The 20,689-nt window shown below is 44.1% G+C and overlaps 1 protein-coding gene across 3 annotated transcripts in view; it reads left to right on the top strand.

The window, feature by feature from the left end:
- CEP104 (centrosomal protein 104) overlaps nucleotides 1-20,689 on the top strand; it is a 123,370-nt gene that overhangs the window by 83,838 nt on the left and 18,843 nt on the right. For all 3 annotated transcript variants that reach the window (XR_006387716.1, XM_044278261.1, XM_044278262.1), the window contains exons 16-20: nucleotides 1,716-1,746; nucleotides 8,084-8,159; nucleotides 11,356-11,464; nucleotides 11,555-11,693; nucleotides 20,060-20,127. Coding sequence is in view for 2 of the 3 variants with exons in the window: in XM_044278261.1 (XP_044134196.1) it covers nucleotides 1,716-1,746; nucleotides 8,084-8,159; nucleotides 11,356-11,464; nucleotides 11,555-11,693; nucleotides 20,060-20,127 (423 nt within the window). In the remaining variant the exon portion in view is untranslated. The remainder of the gene's footprint in view (nucleotides 1-1,715; nucleotides 1,747-8,083; nucleotides 8,160-11,355; nucleotides 11,465-11,554; nucleotides 11,694-20,059; nucleotides 20,128-20,689) is intronic.

The following is a 20,689-nucleotide window of genomic DNA, read 5'->3' as shown; positions in this document are numbered from 1 at the left end:
CTGACATGGAAAAGAAGAACACAGATGGAAAAAAGGTACTTTATTAAACATGGATCCATGAGTACCTTTTTTCCATCTGTCTTGTTCTTTGGATTGTGAGTCTTGTCATTTCTTCAAATCGATTCTTATGATATGTAAATGACGCTGTAAGGAGCCCAGAGGGGCGTTATTCTTTCTCCACTGTGCCCAGGAACGCCCCTCTGAAGTGCCGTGCCCGGCTAAATTTGAAAAGTAATAACGCCTCCAAGTTCATCTAAATCGCCTCCCAAATCCGATCCTCCTCTCGCTGGCATCCCAAATCCCGCGCAGGCGCAGTGCCGGCGATTGCCTGCGCTATGATAAGATGACTGACGGCACTGCGCCTGCGCGGGATTTGGGATGCCGGCGAGAGGAGGATCGGGGTGTTTGCCACAGAGCGCGGCACTGAGGAGGGGGGGGTGTTGAGCACTTAGCCGCGCCTCTGGGAGGCGATTTAGATGAACTTGGAGGCGTTATTAGTTTTCAAACTTAGCCGGGCACGGCACTTCAGAGGGGCGTTCCTGGGCACCGTGGAGAAAGAATAACGCCCCTCTGGGCTCCTTACAGCTTCATTTACATATCATAAGAATCGATTTTTTGAAGAAATGACAAGACTCACAATCAAAAGAACAAGACAGATGGAAAACAGGTACTCTGTTAAACATGGATTCATGAAAAAAAATTGGGGGTAAATTGCTAGTGACAGATTCCCTTTAAGGCTACTTTCACACTTGCGTTCAGAGCGGATCCGTCTGGTGTCTGCACAGACGGATCCGCACCTATAATGCAAACGCTTAGATCCGTTCAGAACGGATCCGTTTGCATTAACATGAACAAAAAAAAAAACAACTTTTTTTTTTTTTTTTTTTTTTTTTTTTTTTTTGTTCATGATAGTGCAAACGGATCCGTTTTGACTTTACATTGAAAGTCAATGGGGGACGGATCCGTTTGAAAATTGAGCCATACTGTGTCAACTTCAAACGGATCCGTCCCCATTGACTTACATTGTAAGTCTGGACGGATCCGTTTGCCTCCGCACGGCCAGGCTGCAAGCAGCGTTCAAGTGTCCGCCTGCTGAGCGGAGGACAGACGGAGCCATACTGATGCATTCTGAGCGGATCCGCATCCACTCAGAATGCATTAGAGCTGGACGGATCCGTTCGGGGCCGCTTGTGAGAGCCTTCAAACGGAACTCACAAGCGGAGACCCGAACGCAAGTGTGAAAGTAGCCTAACATGGCACCCCAAATAAGGAGACCTGCAGGCTGCAGCAGATATCCCATGTGACAGGTCACCCCCAGGAAACCCCTAACAGTTTCTGTAGGTCATGTATAAATTTATTTAATGGGGGTGTGGCATGGGAGGAGCAAAGTCAGGAAGTGGGAGGGGCCATGGTGGGTAGTGGGCGGGGTTAAGGGGCCCAATTCAGATTTTTGCTATGGGGCCCAGTGATTCCTATGTACGCCTCTGATTGGAGCATATACTGCCCCCCTCCCTGACCTGTAATATGTTGGGGTATCCCTTCATCCAACTCTTTTTATTGGTTTTGCTCTTGAAGGTAGCTTGGGTGCCACCTGCTGGTTATGTGATATTACCGCAGCAAACTGGACATTTTTCCATTGACAAGTCCAACAGGTTTTCTGTGGTTTTGCATGTTGTTACATTCATTTACAACAGCTTTTCTTTCTGTGTTTTTAGGGGAAGGAACAAATACCAAAAACAAAAGTAGGTAAGTCGGTTGCAAGCATTGTAAAAACGACTGCATCTTATAGTTGTAAGTAGTAGATAACCTATTTTCTAGTAAAAGCCTTGTTAACTTTGGCATAGTTGGGCTCTGTTCACATACTCAGCGTGTATTTTTATGTATTGAAAAATGTAGTTAAACCTCCAAAAACAATTTTACCTAGAAAGTGCTTAGCATAAAGAAAAAAAGCCACCTAACTTTTCACAGGAACTCCCTTCCAGCACTGAGGGTCATGTACTCGCTGCTGCTAGTTCTTCGTGGGCCAGAAGTGTGACATCCCGTCCACAAGCGAAAAAAAGACATATTTTTCTTTTTTTTTTTTTGTTCATTGCTGACATACAAAAAGTGTATACAGGGGATACCGGATATGTGGGGGTTATATTATTGTGTATGTAGATATTTATCTAATATCTCTCTATTATCCATCTATTTATCTAATATCTCTCTATTATCTATCTCTCTCATATCTATCTATCTCATATCTATCATCTGTCTATCTCATATCTATCGGTCTCATATCTAAGAAAAGTCCCAGTAAGAAGACTGAAATGTCACTTTGGTGGTTAAAGGGGTTATCCCTTGACTAATGTCAAAATAGTACACGACAACCTCTTTCTAACAAAGCTAGAACCTGCCCTGTACCTCACATGGATCCAGAGATCTCCCCATTCATTGCTCTGCTAGATTTATATCAAGCTGACCGCTCAAGGGGAGGGTCTTTTCTGCTGCAGCTAAGGGGGCGTGTCCATGTTCTCCCTATCACGGCTCAGGAGACAGTTAAGGATGAAACTGAGCATGTGCGGCCTTCTCAGTGAGCAGATCAAAGAAATAGGGAAAAAAAGAACAGCAGGTGGCGCTCTACAGATACATTTTATTGAATAACTCACTGGCTATGCTACATTTTTAATTTCATGCAATTACAAAAGTATTCAGATCCCAGTGCTGGTTTAAAAACTGTAGATTATTTTTCATGGGACAACCCCTTTAAAGAACACTACTTTTGATCTACATTCTTGGGAGTGCTATGGAATTTTTTTGTTTTATTTATTTGGATGTTGGATCGCCTTTTACTGCTGTGCCATCCACATAAAAAAAAAAGTATTCTCTATCTATGCTATTTATCTATCTCCTATCTTTGGCTCTATCTATCTATCGAGAAGCAAAAGACAAGTCTGGACACATCCTTTTAACTGGTGTAATTTGTAGATAATTAGAAAATTGACTTCCAATATGTGAAACTTGTGTGATATCTGAATCTTGGCCAGACTTTTCTCAGAAACACACTGGACGTGTCATTCTTGACCTATCCTTCACCTGAACACAGCACCAATTCAGATGAGCCATATTGTGACTCCTCCGGTGCTGTTAGGAAGGATCACCTGCGGTTATTCAGACTGGATTTAGGCTGGGTTCAGACCTGAGCGTTATACAGCGCGTTCCTACGCGCTGTAAAACGCTCAACAGGCAAGAACCAATGATTCCCTATGGGAATGGTTCTCACCTGAGCGTTTTACAGCGCGTACGATCGCGCTGTAAAACACCCGACGCCCCAAGAAGTACAGGAGCTTCTTTGGGGCGTCTTTTCGCGCATTCCCGTACATAGACTTCAGCGGGAACGCGCGACAATGGGCGTTCGCTTGTTTCCGGAGCCGCGATTGTAAACGTGCATACAATAACGCATAAAGAGCGCTCCCTCCCGAACGCTCAGGTATGAACGCAGCCTAAATGTTTAACCATGTGCATCCGGCAGAATGATGGACCCACAGAACATGTCATGTAAAGAACTTTAGGAAACGTCCACCTCATCTCATAAACAGGTAAAACATAGGTCAAAACTGACACTTTCAGGTTGTTTCTGAGTAAAAGCTAGTCCAGACTAATATGTCACATGACCCCCTTCCCATTGGAAAAACCTGAGCTGAATTCAAAATGGCAGCCGAAAACATTACGTCCAGCAAATACTGCAGCCTCCCTCCCAATTAATACTTTCACACATAGGAAGTCCGCACACAAATGACACCATTTTGCCTCACTATATATATATATATGTGTGTGTGTGTAATTTTTTTCAGTCATTTTTAATAATGTTTTTTTTTTTTTTTGCTCTTTTCATTCCATAAAGGAACTTATATAACCTAATTTCTTTTATTTCCTACAATATCCCGGCAGTACTTTGCAGTCACCTGTAGGGGCACTAGCTATAGGCCATAGCTAGTGCCCCTACAGGTGACTGCAAAGTGAGGTATTATTACAGCAGTGTCTGGAAAAGGGTTAACGTTGCTACAAATTAACAGTGTCCGGCCATGAGGACTCTTATCTACCTGCATTACTAATGATTAATACGTTCTAGGGGCATGAACTTCTGGGGCTGTAGCTACACCCATCATTTTTACATGACTGTTTAGACATGGCGTGGACTGCATCCATCTATGTCACACACCGTACAACAATGATGGGGTCTGAAAGATTGATAGATTTGTCCCTATTGTCATGGTGGACTCCATGACCTCCGTTTTTTTTATTACTGTGACCAGACCTATCTTATCCAATATAGCACTGTACATAACATAAGAAAGAAGCTGCACTGCTCCCCAGGGCTCTGCTCCGGTCCTGCTCCTTCAGGTCCCCAGGGCTCTGCTCCGGTCCTGCTTCTTCAGGTCCCCAAGGGCTCTGTTCCGGTCCTGCTCCTTCAGGTCCCCAGGGCTCTGTTCCGGTCCTGCTCCTTCAGGTCCCCAGGGCTCTGTTCCGGTCCTGCTCCTTCAGGTCCCCAGGGCTCTGCTCCGGTCCTGCTCCTTCAGGTCCCCAGGGCTCTGCTCCGGTCCTGCTCCTTCAGGTCCCCAGGGCTCTGTTCCGGTCCTGCTCCTTCAGGTCCCCAGGGCTCTGTTCCGGTCCTGCTCCTTCAGGTCCCCAGGGCTCTGTTCCGGTCCTGCTCCTTCAGGTCCCCAGGGCTCTGTTCCGGTCCTGCTCCTTCAGGTCCCCAGGGCTCTGTTCCGGTCCTGCTCCTTCAGGTCCCCAAGGCTCTGCTCCGGTTCCCGCTCCTTCAGGTCCCCAGGGCTCTGTTCCTTCAGGTCCCCTGTGGGTACACTTCAGGACAGGGTCACGTGGGCAGTCACTAGCCTCAGCACTGACATGTCCGCAGTCCCGCACATGACCCATCATCACTGAGGACAGCGATTGGCTGTAGCGGCTCAGGTGACCCATCTGGAAGTTTACACGTTGGAGGCCGGAAGGAGCTAGACACTGGACAACCCCTTTAAAGGCTATGGATACATTCAGCTGTATAGCAGGAGTATTCCCAGTGTATACAGATGTGTTGGGATGTAAACATGGACTTATATGATTGTATATTCTTCCGAATGACAAACCCCATCCTGCTACTCTTTCTTTACTGTACTATAGTTCTGTTACTCTGTGGTTTTTGCTGCTGATGTAATGGAGTTATTGTACGTAAACTGTTCCAGGGCAGTGGTAGTCGGTGACTATTTCCACCATCACGCTCCACTTACATACATGACTTCATAGCTTTAATGAGCAAAGTGACCTGTAAGTCATCAGACTGCGAGAGGGGGGAGCGCGGTCCAGCATTTAAATTTTAATGATCTCTCCTGCAGATAGTTTATCAATATACTTCAATGGGACTGGACTGCACAAAGGCCATGTGACCAACGCACGTGATGTCGTCAGCCTAGGAAGTGGCCACAGTGCTAACCTAAGTGCCATAACCTCTTCTAACTACTGAATGGCGGGGGGGCGTGCGTGCCAGAAGTCAGACCCCCAACCAGTCAGTGATCAGTGATTTTTAAAGTGAAAAATCCCTTTAAAATCTCACTTATCACATTATTCAGCATTTTAATAGGTTTATTGGCCGTCTAACATTATAATTCTAAATGTCAGCAGGAACTTTAGTTTCACAGCTCTGTTTAAGTAAATGATATAAAGCTGCAATACCGGTCTTAGCCACTGGACAAGGGGGTGCTGTTTTGGTTTATAAAAGGTCCTTATTTTTAAATGCTTGGTATTGTGATTAGGGCACTGTTCACTCTGGTGTTCAAGTCCACCGCGGTATTTTTAAGGTAAGAATGGGGCAGTCTGTAACAGTATTTTTGCCATAAAAAATCTGGAACCCAATGGACCCCATAATAAGACACTGGGATTCGTGTGGGTTCATTGATTACTGGACCCTAGCATGAACAGAGCCTTCTGTGTGCCCAGTGACCCCTTTATGGCACCCCCGCTGATCTGCCAGGTTGACAAGTTTAGCTGCTGACATAGGTGTGTCTGTATTCATTGCCTTAGCAATCACAGATTTTAAATGACAAACATTTCAGTCAAACTGAAGACTGAAGAAAAAAGACCTTATAAAACGGACCAACAGCAGCATTACCAAAAAGAAAGTGTAAAGCACACGAGGCAGGAAATTGGAGGACAATGAAGGGACGTGTAGCCATGGGACATTTATTGGGGGTATCCTTCTTAGAAGCAGTGCACCGTAGATTAACTGGGAACTTATTGGAGACTATATTAACAGCTACCAGTGGGGGAAGGAGAGTGACTGGTGCTGATGTGGAGCAGAGAGGATTGAAAGTGGAGCAGAGAGGATTGTATATGGAGTGCATGCAAAGGGGTTTTGTAAGTTGTGGGCAATAAACAGAGAAATGCGTGATCTGACACTGCCCAGCGGCGGGTGATCTGACACTGCCCAGCGGCGGGTGATCTGACACTGCCCAGCGGCGGGTGATCTGACACTGCCCAGCGGCGGGTGATCTGACACTGCCCAGCGGCGGGTGATCTGACACTGCCCAGCGGCGGGTGATCTGACACTGCCCAGCGGCGGGTGATCTGACACTGCCCAGCGGCGGGTGATCTGACACTGCCCAGCGGCGGGTGATCTGACACTGCCCAGCGGCGGGTGATCTGACACTGACCAGCGGCGGGTGATCTGACACTGCCCAGCGGCGGGTGATCTGACACTGCCCAGCGGCAGGTGATCTGACACTGCCCAGCGGCGGGTGATCTGACACTGACCAGCAGCAGCAGGTGATCTGACACTGACCAGCAGCAGCAGGTGATCTGACACTGACCAGCAGCAGCAGGTGATCTGACACTGCCCAGCAGCGGGTGATCCACAGGTGATCTGACACTGCCCAGCGGCGGGTGATCTGACACTGCCCAGCGGCGGGTGATCTGACACTGCCTAGCGGCGGGTGATCTGACACTGCCTAGCGGCGGGTGATCTGACACTGCCCAGCGGCGGGTGATCTGACACTGCCCAGCGGCGGGTGATCTGACACTGCCCAGCGGCGGGTGATCTGACACTGCCCAGCGGCGGGTGATCTGACACTGCCCAGCGGCGGGTGATCTGACACTGCCCAGCGGCGGGTGATCTGACACTGCCCAGCGGCGGGTGATCTGACACTGCCCAGCGGCGGGTGATCTGACACTGCCCAGCGGCAGCAGGTGATCTGACACTGCCCAGCGGCAGCAGGTGATCTGACACTGCCCAGCGGCAGCAGGTGATCTGACACTGCCCAGCAGCCTCCCCACAGTAGCACAGATTAGTGGCACTGAAGGAAGAGAGAAGGAATAGACATTAAAGGTGTTCTTTCAAAGTAAGATCTTTCGTCCTACTATTGGATGAAAATATTAACCACGGCCTACATCTTTTCAGATGAATTTGGTCCGTCATCTGTCAGCTAAAATGATTGTTCGTTGTTAAAGGGGTTATCCAATCCTAAAAAAAGCCCCCCCCTAATATGCCGGGCCCCCCACGCTGAATATACTTACCCGGGCCCCAGCTCCCTCCGCTGCTCCTGGTCCCCGCACCGCCACTGCCGCTTGTCCCTGTGTACAGCTTGGACCCGGGTAAGTATATTCAGCGTTGGGGGCCCGGCATATGGGGTGGCTTTTTTTAGGATTGGATAACCCCTTTAAATTTCACACAACAGATGATCATTTTGGTTGAAATCTTACGTTTTGATCAATTTTAGGCTAACGTGTATGGCCAACTTTGGTCTAAAAGAAAATAGATTCTAATACCATGATGCAATTGTAAATGTACTATTCTGGACCCTGGGACTGTTGGGTGACTATAGAAACTATGCCAAATAGTGCAAACTATAAGAAAAGCAGAAATTGTTTTCACCTCATCTTTTCCAGAAAAGTTGGTCAATGCAAAAGAGGAACTACCAAAAATACACCGCCAACTTGAGTCTTAATTATTGAGCTTTTCTAACTGGAAATGTTGTGTAATGTGAGTGAATGACCTCCCAGCCTGTGCCGAGCTCACATGACTATTTATTTGAAATGTTCTTTTTTTTCTAAGATGGCAAGAAGTTGTCCATGTCTCCAAACAACGAAGCTCTAGATGACCAGTCCTCCGTTACTAACTACTTGGATAAGTAAGTACAGTGTGTGCATTCACAATAGGTTTGCAGCCTTATTGTCAGCGGCACAGAGGATTAAAGCAGAAGCCGATTGGACTCGTCACTGTTTACTGAATGGGTTGGAAGTTATGCTGAACTGTTCTGGGAGTCTACCGATGGATTATTTCCTATTCATGTATATCTTATGACTCCTCCGGCTTCCATTTATAATGTCACAATCAGTGGGCGCTGCCATGTTTATTCTTAGCCAGCCTTTAGAAAAGCTTTCCATAGGCAGAAGTAGGTCAAAATGTAAATCTGAAAAGGTCACCTGTCGAACAGATCTGTCATGTGTGAACAGTTCTCAGTCTGCTCTCTGTGGGTGACTCCTAAAATACCTTTCAGTTGAACATTTTAACCCTTTGATTAATATCAAGTCATTTATTGGAAAAGGTTCCTATATAGGTAAGATGATAGTGATAGATCTGGAGAAATGAATAGATGGGCTTTTAGTGTACATTAACCTCTTAAGGACACAGGGCGTACAGGTACGTCCTGTTTAGTTCCGATCACCGCCGCTCAGCGTTTTTTTTCCAGTAACAAAGCAAGGGTTAACAGCCAAACAAAACTTAATATTTATTACTCTGATTCTGCAGTTTACAGAAACACCCCATATGTGGTCGTAAACTGCTGTATGACCAAACGGCAGGGCGCAGAAGGAAAGGAACGCTGTATGGTTTCTGGAAGGCTGATTTTGATGGCCTTTTTGTTTTGGCACCATATCCCATTTGAAGCCCCCCTGATGCACCCCTAGAGTAGAAACTCCATAAAAGCGACCCCATCTAAGAAACTACACCCCTTAAGGTATTCAAAACTGATTTTACAAACTATCAATCCTTTAGGTGTTCCTCAACAGTTTGTGGTAAATGGAGATGAAATTTCAGAATTTCTATTTTTGGTAACCTTGCCTTACAAAAATGTAAAATAGAGAAACCAAAAATCATATGTACCCTAAAAATAGTCACAACAAAACTGCCACCTTATCCCGTAGTTTCCAAAATGGTAACTTTTATGGAGTTTCTACTCTAGGGGTGCATCAGGGGGGCTTCAAATGGGACATGGTGTAAATAATCCAGTCCAGCAAAATCTGCCTTCCAAAAACCTCACGGCACTACTTTCCCTCTGCGCCCTGCCGTGTGCCCGTACAGTAGTTTATGGCCACATATGGGGTGTTTCTGCAAACTACAGAATCAGGGCAATAAATATATAGCATTTCGTTTGGCTGTTAACCGTTGCTTTGTTACTGGAAAAAATTGATTAAAATTGAAAATTTGCCCAAAAATTGAAATTCTCAAATTTCCTCTCCATTTGCCAATAACTCTTGTGCAACACCTAAAGGATTAACAAAGTTTGTAAAAATCTGTTTTGAATACCTACCGTGTGCCTGTACAGTAGTTTACGGCCACATATGGGGTGTTTCTGCAAACTACAGAATCAGGGAAAAATATCGTTTTGTTTGGCTGTTTACCCTTGCTTTGAAACTGGCAAAAATGGATTAAAATGAAAAATTTGGCTAAATTCTGAAATTTTATCTCCATTTGCGATTAACTCTTGTGGAACACCTAAAGGGTTAACGACGTTTGTAAAATCAGTTTTGAATACCTTGAGGGGTGTAGTTTCTAGAATGGGGTCATTTTTGGGTGGTTTCTGTTATGTAAGCCTCACAAAGTGACTTCAGACCTGAACTGGTCCCTAAAAATTGGGTTTTTGAAAATGTCTGAAAAATTTCAAGATTTGCTTCTAAACTTCTAAGCCTTGTAACGTCCCCAAAAACTAAAATGGCATTCTCAAAATGATCCAAACATGAAGTAGATATTTGGGGAATGTAAACTAATAACTATTTTATGTATTATAGAAGTAGAGAAATTTAAACTTTGGAAATTTGCGAATTTTTCAAAAATTTTGGTAAATTTGGTATATTTTTATAAATAAAAATGACTTTTTTTTTACTTCATTTAACCAGTGTCATGAAGTACAATATGTGACGAAAAAACAATCTGAGAATGGCCTGGATAAGTCAAAGCGTTTTAAAGTTATCAACACACAAAGTGACACTGGTCAGATTTGCAAAAAATGGCCTGGTCCTTAAGGTGAAATATGGCCGTTTCCTTAAGGGGTTAAAGGCTATGTACACCTTTGGGAACTATTTTTTGTATTATTGCATTGTATTTATTTTGAGCTAAAAATCTTTTTTTCAATTGGTCTTTTTTTTTAAATATGGAATCCTTTTTTGTGTACATAGCTGAGATGCTCTACTAGCTGCCTGTGGATTTTTTGTCTTTTCCGGTAGTTGGGAAGCTTTCTGACCTTGATGAACACTCATCAAAGGTCACTTCTTATCTTTCTGAGAGGAATGTGGCTTAAATAAGTGTTTATGATCTCTTAGTAAATTAGAGAAAAGGGTTAGATGACTGGTACAAAGTGGCACACAGTTAGAAAAATAGTTAACCCTTTGTGACAGAATGGCTCAATATTTTTAATAAAGGCCAATGGAATATATAATTTTTACTCAAAAATGAGTAAAATGCAATCGTAAACAAAAATTGCTTTCAAAGGTGTACATAGCCTTTAAGGCTCAAGCCAATTTAGGCAGTGACATTTTTATTATTTCAAACTGTCTCCCCATCCAACAAAAAAAAAAAAAACAGGAATACCAGCAATGTGCATTTTATTTCTGACATTTTTCTGTGCATATAAATAACATGATATTATAATATTTCAGATATTTTTGAAAGCAGTAATACCATTTTTTGGAAAGTTTTAATGTTTGTGGGATTTAGACAGGGCAGTTATTGGGACGGAGCGTTCCTAGAGGCCCGATTATAAGTCTCTGTAAAGGAGCCTTTAGTCTTCTGCTGCTGCAGAGAATCTCATTTTTTCTAGATACTTTAGGTTTCCCCATAGGTCTTTTGTCTCCAGTCTGTGGCCCTCCAGCTATTCTGAGACTGTGGCTGTCATGCTGGGAGTTGCAGTGTCACAACAGACGGAGAACCACAGATTGATTGACTACTAATAGGTCATCAGCCCTCATACATCAGATACATACTGCTCAGTTAGTTGGCTTCCTATGAAATATTCCCTTATTGGTGAATGTAATTGGAGTATGGGCCCTAGGACAGAAACTGAAGTGATTGATGGCCTACAAATCTCCAGAAATGTGTCTTATTTGCAGTTTATGCATCTTCTGTGGGGAAAGAGATGAGTCATTCACCGAGGAAGGCTTGGATCTCCATTACTGGAAACACTGCCCAATGCTGAAACGTTGTGAACACTGCAAGCAGGTAAGTGACTTTTGACAAGACATCTATGACCTATGGCTCCTCATAAATATCCTGTAAAAACCTCCTAATTCATTTGTCATTCATACCCAGGTTGTGGAAATCGCCAGTCTGACGGATCACCTTCTGACCGAGTGCGATCACAAAGACTTGTTTGGCAAATGCCAGCGGTGCTCTGAGGCCATATCTAAGGATCACCTGCTGGAGCATGTCAAGTCAAAGACATGTAACCGTAAGTATCTTTTGGTAACTACTGTATATTAGTGATATATATTCATAATTTTGAATATTCGAGATTTTGTTTTATTGCTAATTTTCGTAATGCTAATTTTTATCGCAAATTTTTCAATTGCCGAGTAAAAACATGATTCCTCCCTGCTTCTTGCTTGTGGGCCAATGACTCATTGGCCCACAAGCAAGAAGCAGGGAGGAATCATGACTTTAAATGGGAAAAATGATGGATATTCTACAAAACAAATATATAGCACTATATCGAAAATATTACCTATTTTTCGCTTTATAAAGGACCACCTGACGATAAGACGCACCTATGTTTTTTAGGAGGAAAATAATAAAAAAATATTTTGGACCAAAAGGTGTGCTTTTGGAAGTTTTCGAACTAATGGTGGTCTGTGGATGCCGCACTGTTATGAGGGACCTGTGGATGACGCACTGTTATGGGGGATCTGTGGATGACACACTGTTATGGGGGGATCTGTAGATGACGCACTGTTATGGGGGGATCTGTGGATGACGCACTGTTATGAGGGGATCTGTGGATGACGCACTGTTATGGGGGATCTGTGGATGACGCACTGTTATGGGGGGATCTGTGGATGATGCACTGTTATGGGGGGATCTGTGGATGATGCACTGTTATGGGGGGATCTGTGGATGACGCACTGTTATGAGGGGATCTGTGGATGACGCACTGTTATGGGGGGATCTGTGGATGACGCACTGTTATGGGGGGATCTGTGGATGATGCACTGTTATGGGGGGATCTGTGGATGATGCACTGTTATGGCGGGATCTGTGGACGATGCACTGTTATGGGGGGATCTGTGGACGATGCACTGTTATGGGGGGGATCTGTGGACGATGCACTGTTATGGGGGATCTGTGGATTACACTGATGGGGGAATCTGTGGATTACACTGATGGGGATCTGTGGATTACAGTGGATTACACTGATGGGGGGATCTGTGGATTGCACTGATGGGGGATCTGTGGATTGCACTGATGGGGGATCTGTGGATTGCACTGATGGGGGATCTGTGGATGACACTTATGTCATCCACAGATCCCCATAATTGTCATCTACAGATCCCCCATCAGATGCATCAGTGTGGAGGGAGGAGGCGGAGACACTCATGGCGGTGCCCGGTGCAGTGATTCTACTCGAATACACCGGGCCCCGCAGCTGTTAAGTACATTCAATCCGAATGGGTCCGCAATTACTGTACTGTACTTACTGTAGTACCTTATTTATAGCATTAAGACGGCGCAGACCGGCAGCTCCCTCGGTCATGCGCCGCAGCTCCCTCCTCATGCGCCACCTGCCTGCTAATCTCACTTTATGAATGAACAGGCAGGCGGCGCATGAGGAGGGAGCTGCGGCAGGCGGCGCATGAGGAGGGAGCTGCGGCAGGCGGCGCATGAGGAGGGAGCTGCAACAGGCGGCGCATGAGGAGGGAGCTGCAACAGGCGGCGCATGAGGAGGGAGCTGCAACAGGCGGCGCATGAGGAGGGAGCTGCAACAGGCGGCGCATGAGGAGGGAGCTGCAACAGGCGGCGCATGAGGAGGGAGCTGCAACAGGCTGCGCATGAGGAGGGAGCTGCGGCAGCCAGCGTCTTAATGCTATACATAAGGTATACATAAGGTACAGTAAGTAAAGTACAGTAATTGTGGACCCATTTGGATTGAATGTACTTAACAGCTGCGGGGCCCGGTGTATTAGAGTAGAGTCACTGCATCGGGCCCCGCCATGAGTGTGCCCGCCTCCTGCCTCCAAACTGATACTTCGCTGGCCGCGCTGTGCAGCATAGCGGCCAGCGAAGTATCCGCTTTATAAGATGCATGGCCATTTCCCCCCTTTTTGGGGGGAAAAAGTGCGTCTTATAAAGCGAAAAATACGGTAGTTTTTTCGAATATTCTTAATATTCTAAAACAAGAATATATAGCGAATATTCGAGAAAAAAAACGAACATAGAGCAATTTAGCTAATATAGTGCTATAATCTTTGTCTAATAGTTGTCATTTTTTTCTTATCTGAAGTTCAGATTGGAAAAAAATTTCAACTATTGAAAAAAAAGATTCTAGCACTATATTAGCTAAATTGCTCTATATTAGTTTTTTTTATATTCGCTATATTGCAATATATTCTTGTTTTTAGAATATTACGAATATTCGAAAAAACTAATATATAGCAATACAGCGAATATTTAAAAAAAATTACGAATATAGTGCAATTTAGCTAATATAGTGCTATAATCTTCTTTGTCTAATAGTTGGAATTTTTTTCTCATCTGAAGGTTTCTCATCTGAAGAAACTATTAAAAAAAAAAGATTCTAACACTATATTAGCTAGATTGCTCTACATTCGTTTTTTTTTTATATTCTCTGTTTTGCTATATATTCTTGTTTTAGAATATTACGAATATTCGAAAAAACTAATATATTCGAGTGCTATGACTCATTGGCCCACAAGCAAGAAGCAGGGAGGAATTATGTTTTTGCTCAGCAATTGAAAATTCGCATATTACGCGATCGTTACCTTGTCGATTTTTCGAGTGAAAAAATCATAGAATATAGCGAATATTCTACGAAATATCGCGAATTCGAATATGACCCCTGCCGCTCATCACTACTGTATATACTGTACTTAGATATGGATCATAGAGAATAAATATCTGCTCATGTTTCCTTGCACCTCAGCTGCATACGGGCTGTCTATCTAAAGATGGCCCCTACTGGAAATATTACTTGAAACATTTTTTTCTGGGGAAGAAAAGTCTAATGTGAGAGGAAAGCCTAAGAATGCTACAGATTGTGATGAAAAGGGCTTACATATTGATGACCTGTGATCAGGATAGGTTATCAGTAGCTAATCGGTGGAGGTCTGACCAGCACCCCCGGCGATCAGCTGTATGAAAGGGCCACAGCACTCGGTATTCTTTACCAAGCACAGTGCCATCATTGTATAGTGGCTGTGCTTGATACTGCAGCCTAATCCTATTCACATGAATGGAAATGAGTGTCACAAAGGCTATGTGACCAATATATGCGATGTCACAGGCCCGTTCCAAGAGCTAATCAGCAGGTGGTGTTGAGAATTGACTACATCAATGAGATATTGATGGCCCATCCTGAGGATAGATCATCAATAATTAAGGGGAATCTGTCATCATGATCTTGGACTATTATCCGCAGTAATAAATGAGTAGTGCTGAAGATATGGAGTCCAAATCACCATTCCTTTACTGGCAGCATTAAAAGCTGCACTGAAACACACCGTCAGGACCAGGGGCGTACATAGAAATCATTGGGCCCCATAGCAAGAATCTTAATGGGGCCCCACTAACTCTGTCCACTGGCCCATCCCACCACCTGCCCTGGCTTCTCCCCTGCCATACCCCCAGCAGTTGCAGCCGTGTAGACATTAGGAGCTACTTTCACACTTGCGTTTCTATTTTCCGGTATTGAGATCCGTCATAGGGTCTCAATACCGGGAAAAAACCCGCTTTTGATTGTCCCCATTCATTGTCTTAGGGCACTTTCCACTATAAGCAGCACACAGGCACAGCTCATGGGGGGGGGGGGGCTGTGGTGGTGCTGGCATAATAGTATACCAGTGCCACCATAGCCCCCCTTACCTTATGAACTGTCAGAACCTCCTAATGCATACCTCAGCTGCTGCAGAACATAAAAAGCTTCGTTCACATCTGTGTTGGGGCCTCATTCATGGATCAAGTCATAAATGCTGGACACAATTTTATAGCCTGGAAGATGGAAACCTGACAGATCTCATCATAGTCAGCGGGATCCGTCGGGTGTTGTCGTCCATGAAGCGCCAGATCCGGAACTGCAGTGATCTTCGTTGATTTGCTCCTATGACGGCAGAACAGCGAACGTCACCAGCACAGATGTGAACGAAGCCTAATACTCACCTCAGCTGCTGCAGAACATTAGAATAGTGACAAGGGAACTACAAGTCTCATCATCACCAGATTATTATTGGAAAAGGGAGCAACACAGGGAGAGGTGAAAGTGGAGAGAACTACAATTTCCAGCATGTCCAGGCTGTTATGATCAGATACAAGTAGATATTACACAGAGTATAAGGCCGGGTTCATATCACCATTTAGTTTTCAGTTCTTCTGATCCGTCAGATGGAACAGAAAAATAAAGAAAAAAAATGATCCTGTATTTCAAGCATCAGTTCTGCACATTTGGCATCCGTTTATGCCATATCTGTCAGAGATCCGTTATTTTAGACAGAAAAAAGTCCTGCATGCAAAACGGAAAACTAAACTGTGATGAGAATCCAGCCTAAGAAAAGAGAACTACAACTCTCAGCATGTCCAGATTATAGGACATCATCTAGTTGTACCAGGTAAGAGCTTTAAAAAGAAATAACTATAACCCCCAGTATGGCCAGACTTATTATGGGGCATCAGTATACATTTAAAAGAGGGGGTATAGGAGGAGAGAACTACAACTCCCAGCATTACCAGCCTGTACTAGGGCATACGTTTAAATTACATTGAGAAACATATAATACGACAAAACTACAACTCCCAGCTTTTCTAGGATGTTATGGGTTATCCCAGAACACCACTAATCTCTCCTCCAGGCACCACACAGAAGCTCCGCCCCCTCACAGTGATATGCCACAGGTCTTTCACCAGTCCTCTGCACTGGTCACATGATGATGACATCACCAAAGGTCCTTTAGACTTCTGCTGCTCTGCTATTTATTGGCTTCCTGCACTGGTCACATGGTTGATGACATCACCATAGGTCCTTTAGATTTTGCTGCTCTGCTATTAATTGGCTTCCTGCACTGGTCACATGGTTGATGACATCACCAAAGGTCCTTCTCCACCTCTTACTTTCTCAGGTAGCCATACAAGTGTAATTAGTGGGCGGGGCCTATCCTCCACTGCGGGCCCCCTTCCCCCAGGGGCCCCATAGCAGCTGCGTGGTCTGCCTCTATTGGAGGTACGCCACTGGTCAGGACTGCTGTGCATGTGCACGAGTCCTCTCCATTATGTTAGTATGGCGCAGCAGTCTGAACTATGTATTTCAGTACAGCATTGAGTTCTGACAGTGCTTGAATGGGGAGCAGTAGGAAAATAAGAAATGGCCATCTGGACTATGCATGGTGACAAAGGGGTTTTCCAGGATTTTAATATTGATCATCAATATCCGATCGGTGGGGGTCCGACACCTGGAGGCAGTACTATCTGTGCCTGTATTATTTACAGAAGGCAGTACTATCTGTGCCTGTATTATTTACAGGGAGGCAGTACTATCTGTGCCTGTATCATTTACAGGGAGGCAGTACTATCTGTGCCTGTATCATTTACAGGGAGGCAGTACTATCTGTGCCTGTATCATTTACAGGGAGGCAGTACTATCTGTGCCTGTATCATTTACAGGGAGGCAATACAGCCTGCGTCTACATAATTTTACAGGGAAGCAGTATTATCTGTATCTACATAATTTACAGGGAGGCAGAACAGCCAACATCTATATCATTTAAATGGAGAGCCAGGGAGATAGTATTTTCTGTGCCTACATCATTTAAAGGGAAAGTACGATCTGTGCATACATCATTTACAGAGAGAGGCATACAGTCTGTGTCTCCATCATTTACAGGGAGAGACAGGAAGGCAGTACTAACTGTGCCTTTATTATTTACAGAAAGGCAGTACAGCCTGCATTTACAAGGAGGCAGTACAGTCTCTGTCTATATAATTTACAGGGAGAGACAGGGAGGCAGTACTATCTGTGCCTTTATCATTTACAGGGAGGCAGTACAATCTGTGCCTTTATAATTTACAGGGAGGCAGTACAGTCTTTGTCTATATCATTTACAGGGAGGCAGTACAAATCTGTGCTTTTATCATTTACAGGGAGGCAGTACAGTCTTTGTCTATATCATTTACAGGGAGAGACAGGGAGGCAGTACAGTCTCTGTCTATATCATTTACAGGGAGGCAGTACTATCTGTGCCTTTATCATTTACAGGAAGGCAGTACAGCCTGCATTTACATCATTTACAAGGAGGCAGTACAGTCTGTCTATATCATTTACAGGGAGAGACAGGGAGGCAGTACAATCTGTGCCTTTATAATTTACAGGGAGGCAGTACAGTCTTTGTCTATATCATTTACCAGGAAGCTGTACTATCTGCAGACCATCAGTTAAAGGGAAAGGCAGAGAGTCAGTACTATGTGTGCCTACCTGACTTACAGGGGGGCAGTATTTTATTGCATTGTTCTATAGGTCCCCAAGCAAGGTGACCACTGCCTTACACTGAAGCTGGTCACCTTGAAGTAAGTGGAAGTCATGGCAAACCTTTTTGGAAACCTGATTTTCTGCATGACTCTGAGAACCATGAAGCCCAGTATATGCCTTTGTGACATTATCTCCCCAGTCCCCCCATATTTATACAGGAGATTAGTCGGTAAGAAGTTGTTTTATGCCCAAACAACATGGCTTATATCAGATGTTTCACGGTTTGTATTTGGTGCCCCTGGTTCTGTCAGTGACCAGTCTTTGCAATGCATGGTTAATCAGAAGTATCTGACATTTTACAACACATCTTTGTGGTCCCAGTGCCGCTGTCAAGTCTGCGACATCCTACATGGCAGGTCGACATGATTTTTCATCTCTGAGTTGTCAAATGAATAATTTTATCCACATAGGAACTTATAAAACGGAACTGCCAAAGCCAAGAGTTACTAGTATGCCCACAGCTGGCAGGAGACTTTGCCCCCACACCCTGGCACCCTGCCACTGCCATACAATGATCACAGGCGTGTCTCAAACACTGTTCCCAAAGAATTGCCTCATCTGAAATGGACATTATTCCAAGTCCTTACAGTTACTGTGACCGAATTCACAAAGGCTTGGGTGGGTCCATGTATACAAGATGTCTCCACCAGATGTATGTCTTTCTTGAGGAGGCCAATGATTGTTACACACTGGAAACCCAAAGTATGTGGCCAAGAGGTCCAGTTAGTGCATTAGTAATGCTCGTGCTCTAGTAAGGCCCCATCAAGTAAATGAACATCTAATTGAAGCATGTTTGTTTTTTAACCGTTGACTTCTGGAAAGTGTTCATGTCCTCCAATCAGGTTAGAAAATGTAGATATTTTATCAGTCTGAGATCAGAAACAGCTAAGAGTGACCGCTGCCAAGCCAGTCTAAGGGGGGATTCACATCAGCGTTTCCCTTTCCGTTATAGCATTCTGTTCAAATGCAATTAAAACGGAAAATAACAGAATTGCTATAACGGAAATCCAAACGGAACACTTTAAAAGGCATTCGGTTTTAACCCGTCCTGATAGAGTTAAATAGACAAAAAAACGGAAGCCAGCATTCCATCACGGTTCCGTTATTTTGGACAGAAACAAAAGTCCTGTCTGTAGATCTTTTGTTTCCATCCCAAATAACGGAACCGTGACGGAATGCTGGCTTCTTTTTTTTTTTTTTCTAAAGCCGAATGCCCTTTAAAGTGTTCCGTTTGGATTTCCGTTATAGCAACTCTGTTATTTTCTATTTTAATCACATTTGAACGGAATTCTATAACGGAAAGGGAAACGCTGATGGGAATCCCCCCTTATATGGCCGTCTGAATTTTAGCCTTGTGGGGTTGTCCAAAGTATGTCCCTAGTAGCCAGTGTTTCTCAGAATGTTCAGGGTGCCAGCTCAAGGCTAATGTTTGGCACACTTATTCCATGTATTGTACATCAAAGGTCCATTCATTTGTTATGTTTTTGGTTAAAAAATATATGTTGTACAACTGAAAACGCCATGTAAAATTAAGTTTGCTCTAACAATGCATTAAAGATGTTTTTTATGTCTAGAGGTAACTTACATTCATGTGAGGGATATGGCCCTATATTTTTCTACTGGTTTGGCAGACACGCATTCAACTTTTTACATATTGTTCCCTGCTCTGGCTCAGCTCTTTGCTGTAATCCCTTCCGGTGATCCGGTCCGTTAAATATAGAGAGCGTCGGAAGCGCCCATAGCCACCACTAGAGTAGAGCAGGGAAGCAGTTGTAAAAAAAATTTAAGCATTTATCAGCACATTAGATTTACGCATCTTGTTAATGACTAGGGTTTTTGGGTAACCATTTCAAATCATAACTAATGCTGTATTGATCAGGTCTGAATACTTTAAAGGGTGTTTAATTGGTGGTTCCAGCACAGTCGCCCTTATGCGTGTGCTGCTGTGCCTGTGTAAACAATGACGAGGGCCCTGAAGTCATACCTAAAGTAAAGCCATCAATATTCCTGAAAACCCCTTTAAAACCAAGTAGCATTACATCTAATACTTATATATATATTTTTGTTGACAGCTGCTAAAGGAGAAAAAATTGCAAACCGCTGCCCCTTATGCCACGAAAACTTCATACCAGGAGAAGAGGTAACTAAAAATGATGAAATTAAAGGGGTATAGGAGAATCGAAAAAACATGGCTATTCTCTTCCAGAAATATTACTCTTGTCCGTGAGCTGTGTCAGGTAAATGAGGCTGAGCTGCAGAACCAGACATCACCTCTGGACAAGAGTGGCGCTGCTGTGTTTACCTAATCGTATACTGTATGACTTTTTGTAGTTTTCGGGTAAGGTTGGAGACGTATTACTCTACTTCAAGGTGCACTTTAACCCTTACACGGCCCAAGCATGTCTGTGTCCTAATAGTTCTGAAAAATATTGCTTTCATAGGGCTGTCAAAAATTGTCTGTTCCTGTGATTCCCAAATGTTTCCCCCTCCCCCACCTTTCAGACATTTATGGCATACACAGTCAATAAGCCATAAATATTTCAGATCATTGGGACGTGCTAGAACCCAACATGGTGATTTTTGGACTCCAAAAAAGTTGTGACATCCTGGTCTAGAGTTTACATCTTTGTATCATACTGTATTAAAGCCAAACTTATCCCTGTACTGCCTTCAGTGACCCACTGATTACAGAAACATTTCTG

Source organism: Bufo gargarizans, chromosome 2 (genome assembly GCF_014858855.1).
Source record: "Bufo gargarizans isolate SCDJY-AF-19 chromosome 2, ASM1485885v1, whole genome shotgun sequence".
Taxonomy (NCBI): domain Eukaryota; kingdom Metazoa; phylum Chordata; class Amphibia; order Anura; family Bufonidae; genus Bufo; species Bufo gargarizans.
The sequence above is the reverse complement of the archived record's forward strand: the minus strand, read 5'-3'. Positions and strand labels throughout refer to the sequence as shown.